This window comes from Alosa alosa, chromosome 18 (assembly GCF_017589495.1).
Source record: "Alosa alosa isolate M-15738 ecotype Scorff River chromosome 18, AALO_Geno_1.1, whole genome shotgun sequence".
Taxonomy (NCBI): Eukaryota; Metazoa; Chordata; class Actinopteri; order Clupeiformes; family Clupeidae; genus Alosa; species Alosa alosa.
In genome coordinates this window covers 21,098,468-21,117,365 of record NC_063206.1, presented here as the reverse complement: position 1 = coordinate 21,117,365, position 18,898 = coordinate 21,098,468, and the positions used below count along the sequence as shown (strand labels likewise).

At 48.8% G+C, this 18,898-nt stretch overlaps 1 protein-coding gene across 8 annotated transcripts in view; it reads left to right on the top strand.

Moving 5' to 3' along the window:
• Positions 1-18,898, top strand: part of smap1 (small ArfGAP 1) — a 125,409-nt gene that overhangs the window by 35,224 nt on the left and 71,287 nt on the right. For 3 of the 8 annotated variants that reach the window (XM_048270606.1, XM_048270612.1, XM_048270604.1), the window contains exons 4-6: positions 4,001-4,076; positions 8,949-9,023; positions 12,298-12,378. In XM_048270606.1, coding sequence (XP_048126563.1) covers positions 4,001-4,076; positions 8,949-9,023; positions 12,298-12,378 — 232 coding nt within the window. The remainder of the gene's footprint in view (positions 1-4,000; positions 4,077-8,948; positions 9,024-12,297; positions 12,379-18,898) is intronic. The other 5 variants (XM_048270605.1, XM_048270609.1, XM_048270608.1 and 2 more) reach the window with 5 other exon arrangements.

The following is an 18,898-nucleotide window of genomic DNA, read 5'->3' as shown; positions in this document are numbered from 1 at the left end:
AGTGGAGATTCCATTCTCTCTTATGTTAATGAAGGGAACTGGAGCTGCTGTGTTTTTCCTCTTGCTTTTCTCTTTCTTTCTTTCCGTTTCTGCTCTTTTTCTCCTCCACCGTGCCAGACTATCTGTCACACACTCATACTTGGGATTTATTAGTGTCTCTGTCTGTGTCTCTCTTTTCTCTCTCTCTCTCTCTCTCTCTCTCTCTCTCTCCTTTTTCTCTCTCTCTCACTCATTCCCTTATTCTCTCTGTGAGCTTGTCAGACTTCTCTCCATATCTCTGAATTTGCTACTTTCTCTCTCTCTCTCTCTCACACACACTCACTCACACACACACACACACACACACACACACACACTTTCTCCTCTGTTATCTTGTTTACTTCAGTCTCTCCACCTTCTCACCTCTCCTTCTCCTGTGTCTCCCTCCTCCCCCAGCTCCACGTCCTGCTCCCTGTGTCTCCTTGCTCCTGCGTGTCCTCTCTCCTCCCCCAGCTCCACCTCCTGCTCCCTGTGTCTCCTTGCTCCTGTGTGTCCCATCTCCTCCCCCAGCTCCACCTCCTGCTCCCTGTGTCTCCTTGCTCCTGCGTGTCCCATCTCCTCCCCCAGCTCCACCTCCTGCTCCCTGTGTCTCCTTGCTCCTGCGTGTCCTCTCTCCTCCCCCAGCTCCACCTCCTGCTCCCTGTGTCTCCTTGCTCCTGCGTGTCCTCTCTCCTCCCCCAGCTCCACCTCCTGCTCCCTGTGTCTCCTTGCTCCTGCGTGTCCTCTGTCCTCCCCCTCCCTGCTCCCTGTGTCTGCTTGCTCCTGCGTGTCCTCTGTCCTCCCCCTCCTGCTCCCTGTGTCTCCTTGCTCCTGCGTGTCCTCTCTCCTCCCCCTCCTCCACCTCCTGCTCCCCCTTCTGCTCCTTGTCTCTCCTCTCTTGTGCTCCAGATTTATATCCAGTTTATTTTTGGGTGAATTTTTCTTTTATAGAAAAAATGTGCAACCTTTCCTGGGGGACTTTCTGTCTCCCTGTGCTCTGCAGCAAAGGTGTAGCTGTCTACCTGTCTGTCTATCAGCAGCAGAGGTGTAGCTGTCTACCTGTCTGTCTATCAGCAGCAGAGGTGTAGCTGTCTGTCTCTCCTGTGGCATCAGCAGCAGAGGTGCAGCTGTCTGTCTCTCCTGTGGCATCTGCAGCAGAGGTGTAGCTGTCTACCTGTCTGTCTATCTGCAGCAGAGGTGTAGCTGTCTACCTGTCTGTCTATCTGCAGCAGAGGTGTAGTTATCTGTCTGTCTGCAGCAGAGATTTAGCTGTCTGTCTACAGGAGACGTGTAGCTGTCTGTCTCTCTCTGTCTGCAGCAGAGCAGATGCTGTATGTCTCTTATTTAAAGTCTGTAGGGGTGAAATGGCCTGTTTCTGCTACACTACAGACCGCAGAAGCCTGTCAGCCTGGATCTATCTTAGTTTGCTACGGATGAATCTGTCGCCTGTCTAATTTAGAGCAGACGTCATTTGTTTATCTCGCATACTGCATATGACTTTCTGCCTGTCAGGTGTAGTCTCCAATGACACTAATCTCGCTGTCTCTGTCCTATCGTCTCGATTGGAATAGGTCAGTCTGTGTTGGGCTCTCTGCAGTGGGATGGATGTGTCTGTCTTAGTCTGCAGTCGTATGAGGGGCGTTCAGCTCCATCTCGGTGAGATCCAGCTGGGCGTGTCTCCTCAGCCCCAGCCCCAGATGCAGCCCCAGCCAGCCGCTCTGAGTCAGAGCACCCCGCGGCGAGAGCCCAGCCTGGGCACGGCAGTTTCATTTCTCCCCCTCCTGCCCTCCAGCACAAACACCAATCAGTCCCTGACAATTGTGCTGCGGGAAATGGTGTGTGTGTGTGTGTGTGTGTGTGTGTGTGTGTGTGTGTGTGTGTGTGTGTGTGTGATATTTTTGAGCTTTTTATGTGCACCTGTTCTATAGTCCTCTGCTCTCTCTTCATTATCACTTCTTCACTTTTTACACTCGCTCTCTTTTGACTTTTTATTCCCTCTCTCTCTCTCTCTCTCCCTCTCTCATATTGAACATTGTTTCTGGAGGAAAAGTAGGATGTTTAATCTTCACCTCTGCCCTGATTTCCTCCCTCCCTCTCTCTTCTCTCCCTTTCATTTTTCATCAGATGAACAATTGTGATCAAAGTTTCATGAAGCCACAACAATGCCCAGGGTGCTAGCCCTTCAGCACTGTGCCTGCAAGCTAAGGGGATGGTGTGTGTGTGTGTGTGTGTGTGTGTGTGTGTGTGTGTGTGTGTGTGTGTGTGTGTGTGTGTGTGTGTGTGTGTGGGAGAGAGAGAGTTGGTGGCACAGGTGGCGTGTCTAGGATCAGATTGGGAGCTGAGCTATGGCCCCTGCTTTACTTTCATCTCTCCCTCTCTCCGCTAATCCCTTTATCTCTTTCTCCATCTTTCTTCTCTTTCCCTTTCTTCCTCTGTCCACCTCAATTTCTCGGTCTCTCTTAGAGTGGTGTGTGTGGAGCCCTTGGTCATCTTAGATGACTTTGACCTCAGGCGCACTCCGAGAGCGAGGAGGACATTCAGATAGAGAGGAAATTAAAGTCTGAAAGAGAGAAACAAAAGAAGCCGAGAGGGGGGGGGGGGGGGGGGGGAGACAGCAGGAATTGAAATGGAGACTGGAGTGAGAGTAGTAAATAATGACCGGTATGCCTGAGGAGACTTGGAGTGCAGAGGGAGAGAGGGAAGAAGAGAAGGAGGGAGGGAAGGATGGATAGAGAGAGAGAGACTGGCAGTAGCTTATGGTCCGTAATGGCGTGCTCTGCCAGGCTGGGCTATGCCTGTGGTGGTTGCTGTCTTGTCGGGGATGAAATGCCAATTAAGAGTTAACCTCACCGCGGCAACAGCAGCACGTCCCCACAGGAGGATGGAGCGAGGAGCTACCTCTGCCCAGCCCGCCTTTCATCACCTCCATGGACAGGCCTGCCTGCTCTCTAACCTCTGTGACCTCTCTGTCTGTCTGTCTGTCTGTTTGTGTGTCTGTCTGTGTGTGTGTTGGGGTTGGTCTGTAGTGGTTGCTCTGATGTGTGTGTGTGTGTGTTTGTGTGTGTTGGTCTGGAGTGGTTTTTGAACTGTTTTTTTCCCCTTATTTTGTGTGTGTGTCTGGTGTGTGACTTGGTTTTAATGTGTGTGTATGTGGAGTGGGGGCGGGGGGCTGTGTATGTTTGTGTGTGTGTGTGTGTGTGTGTGTGGCCATGTAATTGTATGTGTGTGTCAGTGTGTGCCTGTGTTGAAATGTGTTTTTTTATTGGCGTGTCTGTGTGTGCACGAGTTGTGTGTGTGTTGTATGTGTGTGTCTGTAATCTCTGTTTGTGTGGTGTGATTGAGTGTGTTTGTGTCCAGCCACCCGCCGAGTACTGTTGCTCAGGCTTCTGCAGACTGTCAATGTGATTTTCTCTCACTCAATCTATCATGCTCCGTGTGTGTGTGTGTTTCATTTTCAACCCATATTAAACTCACAGAACACTGGTTTTGAAATGCAGGTTTTAGTCCAAACTGTTATTCTCACTGTCAGATATGTCTCAGCCTTCTCCAGCAAAGTAAATATCAGTATTTCTTCCCCATCCACTTATTTAAAAACATATTTGATTTTGGTTTGCACATGCTTACATTTTCAAGCTCCATTTTATATTTGTATAGTTTAGTGTTTAAAACAAAAATCACAACAACAAAAAAACAGCCAGCCAGATTATTTGTTTTTCTACCACAACCAGAGTTTTGATTATGTTTTATTTTCATAAACAAATTAATTTAATAAAAATAGTTGATGGAACCATAAACAGATTCACATTTGCTTTTAACTACAAGTTCAAAAAGAGTGGGCAGTGCCCAGTGGAGTGTTGATATACAGGCTATTAGCTAGGGTACTGAGGGATGGGAGTAATTCATTTTACAGTTATGGAAAATACATTGTGGGATTTGTAGTCTCTGTCCTTCAAACGTTCCATTTTCCTGAATGACCCCTCAGAGCCGTGGAGTTCTTCATCAGGGACAAGTACGAGAAGAAGAAATACTACGACAAGAACGCCATCAACGGATCCATTGTGAGTAGAACACACACACACACACACACACACACACACGCACACACGTATGCCTAACTCCCACAGGGGTTTGCCAAGTGTTGAGTAATCAAATGGCCTTCGTGTGTGTGCACGTGCGAGTGAGGGAGAGGTTGACTTTGAGCTTATGCAATTAATCAATGTAGTCTCTGTTGGTAATACATTTCCTTTGTTAATCTGTGTGTGTGTGTGCGCGAGTGTGTGTGTGTGCGTGCATGTGGATGGGTGTGTGGGGAAAAAAGAGAATGGAGAAAGGGGGATTGCATTGCCTGTTTCCTTTGTGTATTCTCTCTGGTGTTTAGCTGTGCATGTTCATTGGGGGCTGGCATTAGTTTGATCAGTCAGTCAGTCATGTGGCCAACACAACCTCTGTCTCTGATGTGCGTTAGCAGTTAGCACAACGCTAACCTCTCCACACATCACAGTCCACTGACCCCACAGAAAACACATCACACACATGAAGGGCTCCAGCTGCTCCCTGGACAAGCCCCTCTGAGTGTGTGCGTGTGCGTGTGCGTGTGTGTGGTGGACGTGTAATATTGAATGTGGAACATTTCTAAAAATAAATTAAATTCATTTTCTGCTGATGTGCTCCCTCTGTGCTGAATCCCAGCCAGTCCAGCTGTGCATTTTGCACCCGCCTCCAATTGTGATATCAACGCCGACCCATTACTTTTGCCTCATTTTGGCATCCAATCAAAATGATTTCAGTGTTAATGATGGTCTGCTATTGGGAAGGCTGTCTGTTTAGAGGCCGTTCGATTGGTTGGCTGGCTAAGCCGTAGGTCTTCTAGCCAAGCCTGTCTACTAGCCAGCTTATCGCAAACTCAAAAATGCAGTAGAGTCGTGTGTCTGAAATGCTGAAATGTTCAATACTTAGAACACACACACACTCAGTACTCAGACACACACCAACTCCACAAGCACTTTCATAACCACACACAACTCCTTTTGCCACACGTGTACACACGCCTAGACATGATTCAGTCATTTAGACAGAAAAAGTGAAGAGTTGAAATGACCATAGTCTGGAACATTCCAGCTGAGGCCCTGCCAGTGAGACCGCCTGCTGTGTGGAGGATCACACGCTCGGAGGAAGAGAGGAAGGGCACAGAAAAAGAAAAAGGCGAATGCAAGAGTGAAAGTGAGGTGAGGGAGCAAGATGGAGAGAGAGAGAGAGAGAGAGAGAGAGAGGGGGAAAAGGAGAGGTGGATAGAGAGGAGGAGGAGGAGGAGGTGCCCTCTGTCTCTGTGTCCTCTGAGTCAGTGGAGATGATGGGTTGGCTGGCTGACTCCCTGCCTCCCCCTCTCTCTCCTCTCCCAGAGCTGCCTACCATAAGCCCCTGCATTATTAAAGGCAACTCATTATCACTTTAAGTCCAGCTGCAGAGAGAGAGAGCGAGAGAGAGAAAGAAAGCTTTTTCTGTCTTTTTTTATGCAGCGGTTGAAATTCAGCGAGTCTGTTTTGCTCACTATCACAATCTGTCTCTCTCTCTGTCTTTCTCTCTCTGTCTCTCTCTCTCTCTCTCTCCATTGTCTTCTCTCTGGAGAGCCCGACTGAAACAGCTGATGGTGCACTCAAAAGCATCTGTCTGTGAATGTGGCGGAGGGGGCGTTGAAGTAAAGCCTAGTTTCTTTTTTTTACCCTAAAACCATCCTTACAGCAACTGTAGAACTAAATTGGCAAACTATTTCAGGGGCCACCATAGTTCTCTCTTTCTGAGTAAGAGAGACAAAAAGACCCACTCACTCACACACTCGCTCACACACACACACACACACACACACACACACACACACACACACTTTTTGTACCAGTCTTGGGAGATGGAGTGAGATGGAGCTCTCACTGTTAGCTGAGGACCTTTCTGTTTAGCATCAGCATCACTCCACCACATCACACATCTGCTGTGTGTGTGTGTGTGTGTGTTTTCGCCTGCTGCTTCAGGTCTCCTTGATGTAGTATCTCCATGCATGCCAGATGCCTTAAAGAAGCAGGCATCCCAGCTCAGCCCAGCTCTCCCTGACCCAGGGCAAGCCACTGGAACTTCCCAGTTGTTGTCAAAGTGATCGATGCCTCTTTCTATTTCATGCCATGCACAAAGATCCAAAAGCAGCCCTCTCCCTCTCTCCCTCCATCCCTCCCTCTCTCTCTCTCTCTGTCTCTCCATGGTCTGGTTTTAGGGGGATGGTGTTGTGTTGTGTAAGGACAGTGTGCCCGAGTGACATTAGTCCTCCACCCCCCCTCATCCCCCTCCCTAGTGCTGAGAGCTGATGCGGTTCTTGCACTCGGTCGATCGGGTGATGTAATTATGGAGCAGGCAGACACCAGACACGCAAGGCAAGGTTGAGCACAGCAGGGCTGTGTGTATGTGTGTGTGTGTAGTGGACGGTCAGGGGTGGGGGGATGTACGTAAATAGCACTCTGGAACCCACCTTTGCTTCTTTTTACCTCAGCCTCAGCAGCTGCTAGCTCAACACACACACACACACACACACACACACACACACACACACACGCTGCACAAGAACAGACAGTTAGAGCAGCTGTACTCATAACCATGGCTGCCTTACATCATGCTCCTATAGTGCCTTGCCTTAGTGTGTGTGGTCTTTCTCAGATTATCTTCATCTTTCATCTCTTCTTTCTGTTTTTGCCCTTTTTCTTTTCTTTTTATCCTCCTCAGAAACACACACACACACACACACACACACACCAACATGCAAATAAACAAACACCCTTTTTCTCCCTCTTCTTCTCTGATGTTCCTAATTGCAGCTAATCACAAACCAAACCCAGATGACCAAGCACACGGCACAGCACAGATGTCCCTGGCCATTTAGCCGCCTGCTTCCATTTCCCCCGCTGTCGTTTTGATCAGCGCATCAGTAGAAAACATTGTGCACCCCCCTCACGCCTCAACTGTCATTTCCACTTCTGCATCCCTCGACTAACCCCACCATCCCCTCGCCCCCACCTGGCTCATGTCACCTGCATCAGAGCAGGGAGGACAGTCTGCTAATAAGCCTAAAGACCCCTCATCACCCAGGGACCTCCTCTGCTGGCTCTACAGAGGCATGGAAAACGTTTGTGTGTGTGTGTGTGTGTCTGTGTGTGTGTGTGTGTGTGTGTGTGAGAAATCACCCAGCTCCAGCAGCTCACACCATCTTTCTCAACGCTCACTCAAGGGAGATGACTCCACTGCTGTCTGTGCTGCTGTACAGTGTGTGTGTGTCTGTGTGAAGATGTGTGTGCAGCTGTATTAGCTGCGGCATTGTTGTGCGTGGGTATGTCTATTGTGTTCTATCTATCTACTGAATGCTCTTTTTGGCTCTATTGTCTACATATACAGATGGAGTTGTTGTGCAAGACCCCTACAATACTACTGTGTCTGTCTGTCTGTCTCTCTCTCTCTCTCTCTCTCTCTCTCTCTCTCTCTCTCTCTCTCTCTCTCTCTCTCTCTCTCTCTCTCTCTCTCCATCTCTGTCTCAGCCCCCTCCTCTGTTGACAGGTCTTCATCTCCTCCACCAGCGAAACAAAAGACAGGAGCAGAGAGAGAGTGTGTGCGTGTGTGTGTGCGTGTGTGTGCTCTGTTCTTCTGTCAGGCTTTGCTGTTTAACCTTGTTTGACTCCTGGCTGCTTTTTTCTGTTTGACTGGAAATTTTCAGTTCTTTTTTGCCTGTATAGAATGACAGAATGTCTTTCTCCTCTCTCTCTCTCTCTCTCTCTCTCTCTCTCTCTTTCTCTCTCTATCTCTCCCTGTCTCTCTCTCCCTGTCTCTCTATTCTGTCTCTCCCCATTTATCCTTAATCGTCAGCTGTATCTACCATTCTTTCTTCTGTCATTTCTTGGTTTCCTGTGGGATCTGTGTGTGTGTGTGTGTGTGTGTGTGAGGGGGATGAGAAATGGGGGAGAGAAATAGATGGAATGACGTATGTGAGTGATTGCCATGGGGACAGATGAGAATGAAAGAGGGAATGAAAAGAAGATGAGCGGAAGTGAAGGAGAGAGAGAGAAGAGAGAGAGAAGGAGAGAGGGTGCATAAGAAATAAGGGATGTGACTTGATTAGCTTCCTGTTATCGGCCCCAAAGTAGGTGGGCAGAGCAGATCACCCCCAAAATTACTGAGAACACACGCGCACGCACACACAAACAGAAACAGCTTTCCCTACTCCCCCCCCCCTCCTCTTCCATACCCATACACAGAGACAGAGACAGAAGTTGATTTATGGGATGGTGTCATTTGTCATCTCTGATACAAGAAGAGTGTTTTTCTTCATGAGACGCAAGTCTCTTTCCTTCCACAGCCATTATGGACTCCATTTGGCTCCTATTCCAGGCTCATGCCTGTTTTGTGTGTGTCTGTGTGTGTGTGTGTGTGTGTGTGTGTGTGTGTATGTGTGTATGTTTTCTTCACAAATACACACACACAATCACTGTGCGGGATTTTGCGTGTGTGTTTGTACGCAAACAGAACTCTTCTAACAGTACTACTGCAATGTATGAGGTGTGTGTTTGTGTCAGTGCTTTTGGCTTGCAGTGCTTCCCCGCGGCAGAACAATTAGGAGGCGCTCGGTTGGTGTCTTTGCTGCCTATTGATTCTGATTTCACTTTATCTCTTCCTGTCTCTCACCCTCTCTCTCTTCCCCCGGATCTCACCCTCTCCCTCCTATCTCTCGTTCACATCCCCCTCTCCCTTCCTCCTCCTCGCTCCGGCCTCACCCTCTTCACCTCCCACCCCACTCCTCCTCCTCCGGCCTCACCCTCTTCACCTCCCACCCAACTCCTCCTCCTCCTCTTCCTCCTCCTCGTCTTCTTCTTCCTCCTCTGGTGCTCCTCCGGTGGGCTCTGCAGAAGGCCCCTGATGTGGCTCAGTCTTCCTCCTCCTCCTCTCCCTCCTCACAGGCATCTGAGAAAAACAAGTTGGAGGTATGCTATGCTACACTATGCTGCTTCAATGTGCTGTGCTGTGCTGTGCTGTGCTGTGCTTCTTCAAGGCATGCTATGTTTGTGTCTGTGTGGTGTTGTGGTCCTGTCATTTAATCCTTGTGTAGTGGATTAGATTAGATTAGATTCAACTTTATTGTCATTTAGCAGAGTACAGGTAGCCAATGAAATGCAGTAGTAGGCTACATGTCAAGGTCAAAATCCTGTCTGTGGTTTTTCTTTGTGTTTTTGTTTTTGTGTTTTTTTTTTTGTTTGTTTATTCTTTGAGTTTTGTGTTTATGCTTGTGTTTCTGTTGGTTTTTTGTGGTGTGTTGATGCTATGTTGGGTTTGTGTTTGTGGGTTGTGTTTACTCTGTGTTTGTGTGTGTGTGTGTGTCTGTGTGTGCGCGCTCTGTTTGTGTTGTGTAGTTCTCCAGTGACATGTGGTTGTGTTGAGTGTGTTGCTTGTCTATGTGATGCAGAGAGAGCGAGTACAACTCACTGTGTTTGTTGTCTTGGACCCTACTGAAGAAAGCCTTTGACTTTGAAATGCTTGTGTGGTGCTGTCTAGTTTTTAAGCCAGTCATTCTTAACAGGCTTAGGCATCCCTCTCACTCAAGCATGCCTGGCAGCCATGGTCACACACACACACACACACACACACACACACACGCACAGGCACACACACACACACACCCTTGCCCAGCAGGCCCAATTAAGACCTCTGGAGCCTCTCCCCTCTCTGTCTCCTCTCCTCACGAGGTCAGACATGCAGACACCATTTCCCCTGGTCAGACCTGTTCCTGGAAGCCAAGGCCACGGCGGAGAGGAGCGGTCAAGAGCGAGGGATGAGAGGGAGAGGGAGAAGAGGAGGGGTGGGGGGGAGAGGGAGAGGGAGAAGAGGAGGAGGATGAGGGGAGAGGGAGAAGAGGAGGTGGGGGAGAGGGAGAAGGAGAGGGTGGGGGGAGAGGGAGAGGGAGAAGAGGAGGGATGAGAGGGAGAGGGAGAAGAGGGGGGGGGGGGAGAGGGAGAAGAGGAGGGATGAGAGGGAGAGGGAGAAGAGGAGGGGTGGGGGGGAGAGGGAGAAGAGGAGGGGTGGGGGGGTTAAGACTGGATGCAGAGAGGGTCTGCCTGTAAAGGACAGAGCCCCGAGGACACACACGGTCATCAGTCTGAAGGGTACAGTGCCGGCATGACATCATCACTCTAAAGAGCCAGGAGAGAGGGCAAGAAGCGCAGGGGCGGGGGTGAGTTGGAGTGGGCTGGAGTATAGATGGTAGTGGGGGGTGTGGTGAGTTGGGGTGGGCTGGAGCATAGATGGTAGTGGGGGGTGTGGTGAGCTGGGGGTGGGCTGGGCATAGATGGTATGGTAGTGGGGTTAGGGTGGGCTGGAGTATAGATGGTAGTGGGGTGAGTTGGGGTGGGCTGGAGTATAAATGGTAGTGTGGGGGGGAGTTGGGGGTGGGCTGGAGTATAAATGGTAGTGGGGGTGAGGGCTGGGGGGTATAGATGGTAGTGGGGGTGGGGTATAGATGGTGGTGGGGGTGGGGTGGGTGGGGAGACTTTGGGGTTGTGGTGGGAGGTGATGGGGGTGGGGGGTGGGGGTATATATATGGTAGTGGGGGTGGGGGAGACTTGGGGTTGTGGTGGGGTATAGATGGTAGTGGGGGAAGGAGACTGAGATGAGAGATGGAATGAGGAAGCAAATGAGCGAGGGTGGAGTTGGAGAAGAGGAGAAGGGGGGGTAGGGAGTGAGAGATTGGATAGGGGAGGTGGTGGTGATGGAGGACAGAGGCAAATATGAAAGGGAGGAAGGGAAGGAGGAAAGGGGGAAACGAGAGAGAGAGAGGGAAAGGGAGAGAAGGTGCAAACAAGATGGAAAGGGCAAGAGGTAAGGAAAGGTCAAGCAAGATGGAGAGAGGGAGGGAGGGAAGGAGGGTGTTTGAGGTGTGAGGTCACATGTTGTGGTGATGGTAGCTGATCCTTGAGGTAGGGGGGAGATGAATTACACATGTCATCTGTCCCTACCAGCAGAGAGAGAGAGAGAGAGAGAGAGAGAGAGAGAGCGAGCTAGAGCTAGTAGTAGATGGGCAGGGTTGTCTTGCTCTGTGTCTGTATACGCGTCTGTGTACATGAGCAGTTGTGCTCTGGTGTGTTCCTCTGTTTACAATTGAATGGTTGTGTATCAGTGTAAAAAGCTTTCACACGTGTACTGTGTACACATGGACATGTATGCATAAACTTTTATTGTGTGTGTATGTGGTGACTGCGGTCCTGCGTGGGTGTATGTATGTACGTTGGGAGGGGCCGTAGGTTGAAGGTGTGCGCCCTAATCGATCGGCCTACCCCGTGAGCGTGCAGAAAGGTAAATGGAGTAATCGATACACTTGTAAAGGCTCTGAGAGACAGCATACAGCACTTAGCCATCCTTCAAGGTGCCTTGCTCTCTCCGTCTCTCGCTCCCTCTCCATCCCTTTCTCTCTTTTCATCTCACTACGCTCTTTCATCCCCCTCTCCTCTCCTCTCCTCTCCTCACATGTATTTCTTCTGACACTCGCACCCCTTACACATCTAAGAAAACCTTGTGCTGGTTGTTTGCTCTAAGATCATACCTGCTGTCCATTCACTGTTGCCTTTCCCCTTTTTTGCTGTACTTTCCTTCTCTCTCTCTCTCTCTCTCTCTCTCTCTCTCTCTCTCTCTCTCTCTCTCTCTCTCTCTCTGTGTTTTTTTCTCTACAGTGAGAAATTGATTTAGTGTAAGTGCAAGAGAGGTGGTGGAGGAGGGGGAAGAGGAGGAGGAGGGGGGGGGGGGGTGCCAGCAGCTCGATAACAATCTTTGAACCCTTTATGAGTTTTTCATTATTCATAATTATGCTGGCTTCTCACCAGAGGCTTCCTTCAAGTCGCGCGTGTGTGCGTGTGTGCGTGTGTGCGTGTGCGTGTGCGTGTGTGTGTGTGTGTGTGTGTGCGTGCGCGTGCGTGCGTGTGTGAAAGAAAAGAAAAGAAACTTGTGGTTTGTGAAGTTTATGAAACATTTCCAATGAGGAGACTGAGCGTGTGTGTGTGTGTGTGTGTGTGTGTGTGTGTGTGTGTGTGTGTGTGTGTGTACGTATTGGTATTCCTAGTCCTCTCTACCTGCATGCTGGCTCCTACATGCCTGCACACTGCATCGACACAGACAAACTCTGACTGACTTCCCACTCCTCTCCCTCTCTGCCTGCCTCCCTTCCCTCCACCCCCCCCCATCCCTCACTCTCACCCCCTCCCCTCCCGACAGAAGGAAAGGGAGAAGAAGAAGGACGAGAGGAAGAGGGAAAAGGACACAGACAAAAGCACCAAGCCCTCGCCTCTGGAGAAGGTCAGTACCAATCTCCGCAAACTTCCACAAACAGCGTTCAACAGCGCCGCCGCCCCACCCTCCCCTCCGAGCCGCCTCCGCCTCCACCTCCACCTCCACCTCCACCTCCTCCATCCATCTCCATGCAGATTCCCTCCATACATCAGGGCCCAGTTAAGCGGCACCTTGGCTGTGGCTTGCACGCTATAGTTGGATGAAAAGGTTGCGAGTGCCTTTTGGAGGCCATATGACCAAATGGCCAAATGGATGTGCATTCTTCAACCAGTTGCTTTATTGTTTTTTAAAAAAGTCCACAGGTTTGTGCCATGAAAGATTCAAAAAGTCATTTCAAATATGTCACAGAGAGAAGAGAAGAGTAAAGGGACAGTAATAGATCAGTAATACATCAATTAAAAATCAGCTGCACACAATAAATAAATAAATAAATGTATGCATCCATACAACATCCATACAACACTGTAAACACTAAGTGTCAACATCAGTCAGTGTTCCTGGCCTCATTCCAGATTATGCTGGATAGAAAATAAAGGCATCGCATCACCTCCCCAGGTAGTCACAAGCCAGATCTGAATTTGTTTTAAAAAAATAACCACCATCTTGGAGTGCATGCCTAGTGCTCATTTTCTTGCTGCTCCCGGCACTTTAATTAGCATCAGAAGACCAGACCACTGGGAATGCTCTTGTGATAATAGCTCAGATTGAAATGTTGCAGATTTATATGACGCATTGGAGCTCTCGAGTGTGGTGTAGTGAGGGGCTTGCCTGTGCTGATACATTGCTTCAATAGTGTGTGTGTGTGTGTGTGTGTGTGTGTGTGTGTGAGAGAGAGAGAGAGAGAGGGTAGAGGTGGTAACTAGAGCTGAAAGGTGTACAATAGTTTATCTCCACGCCAGTGCTTATCAGAGCCCTCAGCAAAGCACTTTTGCCACTGTTTACAGCGGAACTTACTAGAAGGAAACATGATGTACTACACCAGCGGTGCAGTACTACAGAAATGCTGAAGCACACTCACACACAAAAAGATATGTACTGAATTTGTATGCAAGCTCACATACTGATACAGACTGATATACTGTATGTTATCTTTTTTAGAGCTCTCTGAGAAAACAGAAACGGTTAGGTCCAGTGTGGTGTGAAGGACCTTGTGATTCCTCAGTGATTCCTACTGTGTAACTTTATGTTGTGAGGCTCTGCTTGTGTTTGGAGATGAAACCGGAGAAAATGGCGAAAGATTGGAGGTGGGATGGGGGCGTGCACCCGTTAGGAGCATGACCGGTGCTGAATGACAGGCAGGCAGGGTGAGCATGGTACTGGGGGGTCTCCTGGCCCAGGATGCAGGGGCTGTGCTTGAAAAGACCCCCCACTCCATACCTCCACTCCTGTCCTCATTTATCATTTCCTTTCTCTCTCTCTCCCTCCCTCCCCACACTTTCATTGCCTCCTGTCTTCATATATCTTATGCTCTTTCTGTCTCTTGACCTTCTCTCTAGTTTGTATACCATGACATGCCCACTTGGTGTGTGTGTGTGGTGTAGCATTAGTTCTGGGTCATGGTGCACAGGGAGAAGTAATTCCATGGCCTTTAGAAAACTCCTGATCCTAGTAGTAGCAATCTCTCCAGCTTTCCACACCACTGCCTCTCACCCAGTAATATTCACAACCCCAAGGAAGGTGTGTGTGTGTGTGTGTGTGAGAGAGAGAGAGAGAAGGAGAAAGAGTGAGTAAGTTCAAGAGTGCTCAGTCATACGTCATAATTAGTCTTTCTGTTAAATGTTGGAAGCTGCTGACACAGAAAGTGCACACACACACAGCTGACCTTCTGCAGAGAAAGGCACAATGCACTTCTCTCTCTGACTGATGGACACACACCACACACACCGCCTACACTTTTGAACCAATGGTTTTAATTAAAGGTGGTGTTCACTGCTGTTAAACGGCTATTTAGTTGAATCCGTGTTGAAAACAATGCCTTGTCCTAATGCAGAGCCTGCTGTGTTGACTGAGTTTGTCTATTGCTGCGTGTGTGTGTTTTGAGAGAGATTGAGAGTGAGGGTACCGGTACACACATGCACACACACACACAAACACACACACACACACACACACACACACACACACACACACACACACACACACACACACAGCTGACCTTCTGCAGAGAAAGGCACAACACTTCTCTCTGACTGATGGATTACACACCACACACACACACACAAACACACACACACACAGCTGACCTTCTGCAGAGAAAGGCACAATGCACTTCTCTCTCTGACTGATGGACACACACCACACACACACACACACACACACACACAAACACACACACACACACACAAACACACACACACACACACAGAAACACACACACACACAGCTGACCTTCTGCAGAGAAAGGCACAATGCACTTCTCTCTCTGACTGATGGACACACATACACACACACCGCCTACCTTTTGAAGAGAAAGGCACAATGCACTTCTCTCTCTGACTGATGGACACACACCACACACACACACACAGCTGACCTTCTGCAGAGAAAGGCACGTGTGCGTGTGTGTGTGTGTGTGAGAGAGAGAGAGAGAGAAGGAGAAAGAGTGAGTAAGTTCAAGAGTGCTCAAATACACGCCATAATTGGGCTCCTTCACAACACAGCTGCTGACACAGAAAGTGCACACACACACAGCTGACCTTCTGCAGAGAAAGGCACAATGCACTTCTCTCTCTGACTGATGGACACACACCACACACACACCATACACCACGCACACACAGACAATGGTTTAATTAAAGGTGGTGTTCACTGCTGTTAAACGGCTATTTAGTTGAATCCGTGTTGAAAACAATGCCTTGTCCTAATGCAGAGCCTGCTGTGTTGACTGAGTTTGCCTGGCTGCCGCGTGTGTTTTGAGAGAGATTGAGAGTGAGGGTACTGTACACACACACACACACACACACACACACACACACACACACACACACACACACACACACACACACACACACACACACACACACACACACACACACGCATCCATCTTACTGCTAATGCCCCCATCCCTCAGTCCCAACAGTATGTTAGCTTAACACTGGCCATTTGTTTTCTGCTCATCAGTTCATACTGATGCAACGCCTCGAGACACATATACGCACACGCAGACACAGAGACGCAGACAGAGACGCAGACACAGACACACACAAAGAGCCCAAATCAAAGAGCTCCAAGTGGAAGCAAGGGCTTTTGGATGTGCGCATCCTTGCTCTGACCCCCAGCTCTGAGTTGTCCGAGGTGAGGGAGCTCATGCTCATCTCCATACAGATATCTGCAGGCAGCGGAGCAGCGGACGTGTGTGTTTTACACACTCCAGAGCCCAACACACACACACTGAGATTCATAGCCTCCGCCATTACCCCCTGCTTGTGTGTGTGTGTGTGTGTATGTGTGTGTGAGAGAGAGAGAAAGTTTGCACTTGTTTTGCGTGTGTGTCGTTATTCCTATTGCTTTTATATCCTTTGCATGATTCTTCATGTAGTTTCTGATTTTGTGTTTTATTTGAGACGTGGATGTGAGTCGCCGTGTGCGCGCGTGTCTCTGTCTGTCTGTCTGTCTGTCTGGTCTGTCTGTCTGTCTGTCTGTCTGTGTCTGTCTGCTTGTGTGGTTGCATGTGTGCGGCGTCAGGGGCGTGGTGTTGGTTGTCTGTGTGACTTTGTGAGCGATGTGCCCCCTGACCCTGTCTCGGGCACAGATTTAGAGTAGAGCATGCTGGGAATGAGGAAGTATGATGGGGGTGAGGGGGTGACTCACCCTGGGTCAGCACGAGGATTGATTAAAGCAATGGTGCTTGAGGGATTGAGGGTTTGACTGACGTGTGTGTGTGTGTGTGTGTGTGTGTGTGTGTGTGTGTGTGTGTGTGTGTGTGTGTGTGTGTGTGTGTGTGTGAGTGAAAGGTGTGACTGGAATCCTGAGTAGCTCTGGGACCATGGAATACAGAATGACAGAGAGATTGATGGATTGAAATACACAGAGATAGATGGAGAGAGAGCGTGAAAAGACACGACGGACATTAGGTGGACGAGTATGTCCTTGGAAATGTGACAGACAAAGCCACATAAAAGTATGGACTGTGTGTGTGAGAGAGAGTGAGTGAGTGAGAAAGAGGCTGTCGTTGCTGGAGACACATCAGCTAGTCATGCTCTTGCTTGTGCTGGGAAAATACTACTTTCACTTAGTCTTTCTCATCAGGCGTACACACACACACACACACACACACACACAAACCTCATTTCAGAGTTCACTGTGCCTCCCAGCAACGTGTGTGTGTGTGTGTGTGTGTGTGTGTGTGCGCCTGATGAATAAATGATGAAGGCACTGTCTCTCTCTCCCTCAGGTTTCCCCGATGAGTGTGCCAGTGCTTGATATCCTCTGATACTCGTGCTTCACTGAGTGTATTTAGCTGTTCTGGGGTGTATTATCGGCCGTCGCCATGCTGCACGGACCACAGAGCTGACAGAGCGAGCGAAGCTCGTGGTGTCAACAGGGTGTGTGTGTGTGACGGTCTCTGTGTGTGTGTGTGTGTGTGGTGTGTGTGTGACCGTCTCTGTGTGTGTGTGTGTGTGACAGTCTGTGTGTGTGTGTGTGACAGTCTGTCCGTGTGTGTGTGTGTGTGTGTCATTCAGACTGGTCATCAGATGTGAGAGAGTTGGTCTTCAGTATAGTATAGTATAGTATAGGGCAATTCCGCGCAAAACTGTCACATCCATAATGGCAACACAATGCCATGTTATTTAGTTGGCGTTATGGACGTGACAGATCTGCGTGGAATTGCCCTATAATATAGTTTAGTATAGTAGAGTTGTGAATCAGTATTGTTGTATAAAGCAGTAGGTGCCACGACTGTGCAGCATAGGCCTGTATGAAATGTGTAGGGATGCAACCCAAGACCCTGTACGCACAGGGATGGATTACTGCACGGGCCTACCTGGCCCAAGCCTTTGCATGGAATCATTGCCTCAATATCAACAAATCAGGATGTAGGCTATGAATCTGATTGAATTTAGTATTGGCCATCCCCAAAATGCACCAAAATACAGGAAATCACATTAAACAAATTAAAAAATTTCTGGCGGAGGACCCCCAAACCCCCCCTCCCACATATGCGACTATTAGTGAGGGGCCCTTAATACATCTGGGCCCAGGGGCCCGAAGGTTCATAATCCCCCCATGTGTACGCAGGTTGGAAAAATTGAAATAGGTTGTGTCAGAAAAATGCACCAGTATGAATTGTGTGCTGCATATTTTGAACATGTTGAATACATTTGCACTGCATTTCCAGCCAGGTTTATTCATTCAGAGATTTGATTCTGTAGGGGAGGGCAACAGGAGGAGACCTTTTATCAGTCGCTATTCCCTGGCAGCTGAAGCCCCGGCCTTGGCCACAGGGAGCAGTCTTTGTGTGGGTGGAGGTACTGATGTGGAAGGCAACAACACACTACAATGATAGATGCACAATAGCCTAGCACTGATATTGTGCTGCCTAGATAATGGTCATTGGAGAACAGTATGGGTCAACTGTAACTTGTACTTTATGTGTAAACACTATACAGTAGCAGAATTAGACAGATGCACTGAAATGACTGAATTAAATCACACTAGTTTTGTTGTAACATGTACTTTACAATGCAGTATATACAGTAATTGTTTTGGAATCCATTGATTGATATTGATTTGAGTGATTGGTGTATCATGTGCCAGTAGGATCAGCCTAGTGGCAGCAGAAGAGGGGGATATGTCATGAATTATCAAAGGTGCTGCAGAGTCCTTTAGCCTGCCCTGTGGTCAGAGAGGCAGCGATGCTTATGGATCAGATAACAGTGGACGGGGCGCTATGTGAAGTCTGATGTTGGGCTAGGCATGTAATATGCATGAGCATGAAGATGAAGATTCATGTAATGGCTCAGGAGGTCAAGAGGGCCTTAAGTGGACGGCCTGCTGTTGTAGGTTGTCCTCGGGTCTAAAAAAAAAAGCACTTTACTGCTAACCGTTCATTGCATGTAGGGTTTTTGTGGCTTTGGTGGTGGTATGTTTGTGTGTAGTGTGTGTTTTTGTGTGTATCTTCATGTGTGTGTATCTGTTGTCGGTTGATGGGGTTTTTGATGCGTGTGTGGACACACTCTTGGATTGAGTTTGCGAGGAGATGGTAAGATGGTGCTGCTGGCCATCTTATTTGTATTGCATTTGTATTATCAGGAATAGTATGCTTTGCTTGTGTTTCTGTGTGTGTGTGGTACACATACTTCTGTCGTTCTCAGCCATGCAGGCTGTGTAACATCATTCTCTATGGACGTGTCTGAAAAGCCAGTTAATCTTTTTGCAGCAGAGAGGAAGGGAGAAAAGAAATGTGCTGACAGTTGGCGTTCTAAGTCGGGAGCTAAACACACACAGACACACACACGGGGGTGTTTGTCCAAATGTCCATTTTGTGTCCCTACTCCTGCACTCCCACACAATTCTGTTTTTATCC